The following is a 6,000-nucleotide window of genomic DNA, read 5'->3' as shown; positions in this document are numbered from 1 at the left end:
AGACGAGGCGAATTCAAAAACTTTTGCTGAATATTTTCTTGTGTTGATCTTGATATTTTGAAGCTGTTCGGAGGATTTCAGAGAGGAGACTTTTATTCTAGAAGGAGATCGGATAATATATTCTAGCTAACGTTACATCGTTTTATTTTTAAAAAGTTCATATTATTTCTGAGGACTCTTTAATTTTATTTTAGAGGGAGTTCGGAGTTTTATTTTATTTATTTATTTGTTTTTTTGGGAGGGGTATTTCTGAGGAGCATTGTATTTTATTGTATTGTATTTTGTATTGTATTTGTATTGTTTTATTGCAGTTTGAAGGAGGATGCCAGGCCCGACCCAGGCACAGAGCCAGGAGCTTATTCCTGGATATTTAACACCTCTGTCTTGTGAGTTTGTTTCTGTGTCCACAGGTCCGGCTGACAGGGAGAGAGAGTGGCAGAGAGACAGCCAGCAGAGCCCAGATGATGGACGTCCGTCCACTTCCTCTAAACACTCTCGCAGAGGTCCGGCACTGAAGAGAAAGCGTCGTTCTAGCGCTCAGGTGTCCGACTCCCATCAGAGCGCATCCTCAATATCCAGCACCCATGCGGCTGAACACCATCAACCCGTTAGTGCTGGTGCTGAGGAAGATGAGATGCCAATGGGAAAGAGGAGGAGGATGGAGAGTTTTGTGAAGCTTCATTACTGTGACTGGAGCGGCATCATCTCAGACCAGAAAACTGCACCGATAACTGAGAGAAGAGCTGAGGGTAAATCAAATGACCATTGGAGAATATAATTAATTACCATATATGACCACGCCATATTATATCAAAATACAACTGACGTTTGATCAAGCCAATAATCAGATTTATTTTTTATTCCAAGACGTTTCATGACATATTTAAACAAGGATAGTTTAAAAAATAAAACATTTTAACAGAAGAATAGCCATAATATGAGTATCCAAAGTTTAATAATTATAATTATTTGTTTGAAACATGCTTTTGTTTGATATTCCCTGCTTTAGATCAGAATGGTGTCCAGTCCAGTGCCTGTGCTGCAGAGGATCATGGTCTTCAGGAAGCTGTATCCAGTGGTGTTGAAGATCAGCAGGTTCAAACCCCTCCAGCTCCAGTCCATCACAGTCCAGCACTTCTCCAGGAATGGTTTAAGGTATTGGCCCTAACAAGCTACTAATGAATATATTAACATTTGGAAGATTTTGACACCTTTTTGTGCATTTGTTTTAAATGTTCTTTGTTTATTGTGATATGGGAATAAATCAAGGTCAAATCTCTTGTGTGTGCTCTATGTATATCATCAGCCTGTTAGTGAGGAAAGTGCTAGTCAGGAGAGACAGAGGAAGAAGAGTAGTTGTGTAGATCTGCTCTGTCTTCACTGGAGTTCTGGAGAGCATCTCTCTCTTCACAGCAGTGGCTCAGGTCAGGCTCAGAAAGTGGAGGATCAGACCACTGCAACCATTAGTGAGAGACACGCTGAGGGTAAATCCAGTGACCAGTTGAGAATGTGGAGATGCTCTGTTTATTAGTGCTCTGTACATCATAAAGTCTACATCATTTTCAGCTAGATATGAGTATCCATTAATGGAAACGTGTCATTCATGGGAACTTAATTAATTAAGGGAATTGTTCTGTTTCCTTGGATGAAGTGCCATTAATTACCATACGTCACAAACTCACACCTATATCAAAATCCAAAAGTTTGATCAAAGTTATGATTTTTTCCAGGACTTGTCTTAAATATTTAAACAGAACTTTTATTTTTTAAATCAGAGGATCATGGTCTTCAGGAAGCTGTATCCAGTGGTGTTGAAGATCAGCAGGTTCAAACCCCTCCAGCTCCAGTCCATCACAGTCCAGTCCGTCCAGCGCCAGCTCACAACAACAGAGTGGACGTGACAACTGAGGGTGAGTTTACGGCCATGACCTCAAACATTAAACTCACTGCTGCCCATGACACTAAAATGAATCATCTTTTTGCAGACGACATTTTGAGCCGGTATGAAATGGGCAGAATGCTTGGTGAGGGATCATTCGGCTCTGTTTATCAAGGGAAACGCTTGGAGGACGGCCTTGAGGTATCGCCATTTTCTTATAATATTTAGCCAACAAATTATTTTGTCTCACTATATCCATTTCAAGTCTTTTTGTGGATATTTTCCCCCTATTTACTGCATTTGACATGTTAGAAATGTAACATTGTTTTTTTGTTGATCAGGTGGCAGTGAAAATTGCCAGAAAGCCGCAGAACATGAAATACATCTACATTGTAAGTAGGCTACACTCACTATGTTGTTTTCAAATTAAAATATGTAAACATAATGACAACACCTTCATATAACAATGATCTTTGTTCCAGCCTGGTCATCCCGCACGCTTCCCATTAGAGGTCGGCCTATTAACCCTTGCTAATAGCGGCCCCAAAGTCTCCGAGATCATTGAGCTGCTGGACTGGCAGGACCAGCCTGACCGATATATCATGGTCTTGGAGCGTCCCTCACCCTGTGAAGATCTGTGGGATTTCTGGAACGGTCACGAAGGCGTCCTAAATGAGGACACAGCACGGTTTATTATGGCGCAGGCAACAATGGCGGCTCAGATGTGCTGTCGCCGTGGAGTGTTTCACCGGGATATTAAGCTGGAGAACCTGCTGATCAACACAGAAACTCTTGAGGTCAAACTGATTGACTTCGGGTGCGGGGATCTCCTGCAGGAATCTGGCTATGAACAATTCTGTGGTATGAATTATGAATCAAACCTGTAGTTTGGGACTTAAGTTCTAGTGACTAGTTCAATCGGTGTCATATAAACCATATCTCACATTTGAGTCAGCATTTTTTTTAAATGAAAAACACCAGATGTTTTTACCACATGCTACGGTATTTCATGCAATGGTACTTACCCATCAGACAACTCTTTTTCCTGCAGGCACTCTAGACTACCGCCCGCCTGAGTCCTGCACAGAGGGCAAGTACCACGGGAAACCAGCGACTGTGTGGTCTCTGGGAGTGCTCTTATTCCTGCTGGTGTGTGGACGCTTTCCAGAAGCAAGAGACAGGCAAATGATGGATGAAGACATCTGGTCTGAGCCGGGCTTGTCCAACGGTAAGATGGCATTCATCACAACAAAGAAGACCAACTGTCATTTAAATCATACAAAACACAGACATTACGAAAAAGTATTACCAAAAGATAGATATTGCATAATACAAGCATTTTTTCTGATTTTCTGACCGTACTTTATAGAATAGTTGAATCTTACAGCTTAACACAAAGACAGCAGGTGTAAAGTTGAAGGTAATAATCTGACTCACTTCTGTCGTTCTGCACAGAATGCTGCCTCCTGATCCGATCCCTCCTGAAGGAAAGCCCAAGACAACGCATTTATTTGAGGAAAATCCTTCGACATGAATGGTTTAAGGTAATGAGCCTAAGATCAGCTACAAATGATTTTTTCATTTTCATTTTAAAGATTTTAAAAATGTTTTCTTCTAAATGTAATCTATGACTACAACCTTTTGTGTTTGCTTGTTTCAGGTCACAGAATAAGACATGAAGAGGAATGCCAGAAGTTCCTGTGAAAGCTGCTTCTGCCACGGCCTTCTCCAAAGATCCTGCACCGGATCCACAGAGTCTCCAGTCTTCGGCTGCTTCCTCCTCCTGCTGTGCATCTAACAGCTGATATGAGGCTCACACAATGCTTTAGATACTTTGTCCGGCTCCTTGTTTTGAGGAAGGAATATTTTCATCTAGAAGTATTTGGTGACCACACATGAAAACGCAATGTAGATAGTGTAAATGATATTACAAATCTGTTATTTGTTATTGAGGGCAAAGTTAAGTTTTATAACTTTATATTTTTATTAAACCTTTGTACTTTGACTGAATTGTTGGCTTGTCTGAATACAAACTTTGTATTCTTGTATAATAGCTGTTATTGTTCATTAACCATTATATTTCAATAAATAATATTTTATATAAACAATATTGGCGTACCTGATTTTGAGAAATGGTGTGTGTGTTCGACCACTTAACACTGTGATTACTATCAGGATATGACGAGCTTTCAACCAGCATAATAAAATTGTATAGCAATTGTTGTAGACAATCACCTATTGCACCTCAGCATTTTCCAAACACTTTTATCTTTATATGGAAAACCTTCTGTATTCTTCAGGAGGGGCAGGTCCTCTATCCACCTTATTTTTATGTACATAGCAAAAATGTAAAAGTTACATACAATTAAATTATAATAAAATCCATAATTGATACATATGGGCCTATACAGGTTTCTAGCCTATATATACATAGAAAAACAGAACAGAAAATGCTTCGTTTTTAAAAGATTTCATTATTTTTCATATATTTTACCTTTATTCTACACTGCTCTGTCCCTCCTTGTAAAAACGGTCTGATGGTTTCCTGGTTTTTTGAAGCCAGTCCCTCAAAAATACGCAATGGGCTCAGGGTGGTAGCTAGCCCAGTGTGTTGTGATTCGCTAACCGTCTAGTGCACGTTTTTCGGAAACGTCACACCCCTTACCTTTACCGGTAGGTGCTTTGGTGTATTATAAACAATGGCGTCAATAAAACCAATCGGAATGTGAAGATGATCGAGCAGAACCTGCTCAAGAACGGCTGTTAAACGACGTTTCAGAAAGGTTTGTTTTTTGTTGTTGTTGTCTCATTACTTTTTAGATACACTGTTATTTAATTGTACTAATTATTATAGTATTACAATAAATAAGCTTCATAAACAAAAATTTCATAGAATCGTTCGAACAAATTATACTACAGTCCTCAAAGGGATTTAGTTCTGCGGATCTATAGTGATCGTTACTGACTGTATGGCACCGTTACTTTTGTATTTTTAGAACGATTGTAGCCAAATATCTGTCGCCAGAACTATTAACCCAAAATGAACACTAAACGTTGGCTTTACTACAGTAACGTTAGCCAAATCAAACACAGAACCATGTTTAGCATGCCTGTAGATAAACAAGCATGTAGATCAACAATACATAAAAGCTCTAATCAAAGAATAATTTACACTAATTCCAAGTTCGCTGTTGAGATTAAAAAAAGTTTGTTACATTAGGTGTTTGTCGGATAACGTTAAGCATGAATGAGCATTTAACAAACTGGTTTGCAGAGCCAAACAGCGTTGTCATTTGTTTACCTCCTTGCTACAGTGTACAATTAACAATACGAACTATTACAAACACATAGACGAAAAATAAATCATAGCCTATACTTACAGGTTGTGGCCCGTAAACAACAGCTTCCATTCTTAAAGTCTTAAACTGCTCCGTCTTTCAGGACAAGCCGTTGTGCGAATCCTGCATTGAACTCGCAAAGATTGTGGAAGCTTTCCTCCGTAAAATGTGCAGCACAGAGATCGAGATTTGGGTAATAATTATGAGGGACCGAGTTAAAAATAGATTTTAACCATTGATTACCGTTTCGACGGCATTGCGGCAACAACACTCCCCTACTATACCACAACAACTCTTCTCCGAAGCAATATAAAATGGCCTCGCCCCCCTTACTTAGTATTCTCGGAGGAGGGGTTTATGTAAATATTTGGGGTTGGTGATGTCAGCAACCCTGGAGGAATGTCATGTCGTCCCATATACGCTTATTTCACGCAGCCGTTATTTTGAAATCGAAAGCGAGGCTCCGGTGGGAAGAACCCCGGAAGTACAGATAAACAACAATGCATTGGACAACCAACCTGCAGCTGCTGCCGCGATTTACACTTTTGGATGTTAATATCCAATATAGGATATGTAGATATAGTTCGTTCCTGCTTCTTTTTTTAATTTATGACAAAAAAAAATTGATAAATGATTTTCACAGTATATAGTCTAAAGTATGAAAGAAATGTATGTATATTTTTAGAATAACTAATTTCTACATTAAACACAACAATACGCCATCGCATTCGCAACTCTCCTATGATTAAAGGCCTTTTTTTTGCGCATGCGCGTGCGATCTGT

The 6,000-nt window shown here is 39.4% G+C and overlaps 1 protein-coding gene across 1 annotated transcript; it reads left to right on the top strand.

The window, feature by feature from the left end:
- The first annotated feature begins 251 nt into the window (after window positions 1-251).
- Window positions 252-3,818, top strand: LOC143755771 (serine/threonine-protein kinase pim-2-like). The gene is made up of 10 exons (XM_077247139.1): window positions 252-749; window positions 1,010-1,155; window positions 1,307-1,484; window positions 1,776-1,910; window positions 1,986-2,080; window positions 2,221-2,271; window positions 2,362-2,737; window positions 2,931-3,107; window positions 3,335-3,423; window positions 3,540-3,818. Exons 1-10 carry the CDS (start codon window positions 323-325, stop codon window positions 3,549-3,551), a joined length of 1,686 nt encoding a protein of 561 aa, XP_077103254.1. The 5' UTR covers window positions 252-322; the 3' UTR covers window positions 3,552-3,818.
- The last annotated feature ends 2,182 nt before the right edge of the window (window positions 3,819-6,000 follow it).

The sequence above is a fragment of the Siphateles boraxobius genome, unplaced genomic scaffold (assembly GCF_051911475.1).
Source record: "Siphateles boraxobius isolate OS27281-9 unplaced genomic scaffold, OSU_SipBor_1 106, whole genome shotgun sequence".
Lineage (NCBI taxonomy): Eukaryota > Metazoa > Chordata > Actinopteri > Cypriniformes > Leuciscidae > Siphateles > Siphateles boraxobius.
The sequence above is the reverse complement of the archived record's forward strand: the minus strand, read 5'-3'. Positions and strand labels throughout refer to the sequence as shown.

Excerpts from the sequence above, each read along its gene's own strand:
- LOC143755771 (XM_077247139.1), top strand. The coding sequence starts at position 323 with ATGCCAGGCCCGACCCAGGCACAGAGCCAGGAGCTTATTCCTGGATAT. Across the intron at positions 1,485-1,775 it reads TAGTGAGAGACACGCTGAGG|AGGATCATGGTCTTCAGGAA; the intron begins GTAAATCCAGTG and ends TTTTTAAATCAG. Across the intron at positions 3,108-3,334 it reads TGAGCCGGGCTTGTCCAACG|AATGCTGCCTCCTGATCCGA; the intron begins GTAAGATGGCAT and ends CGTTCTGCACAG.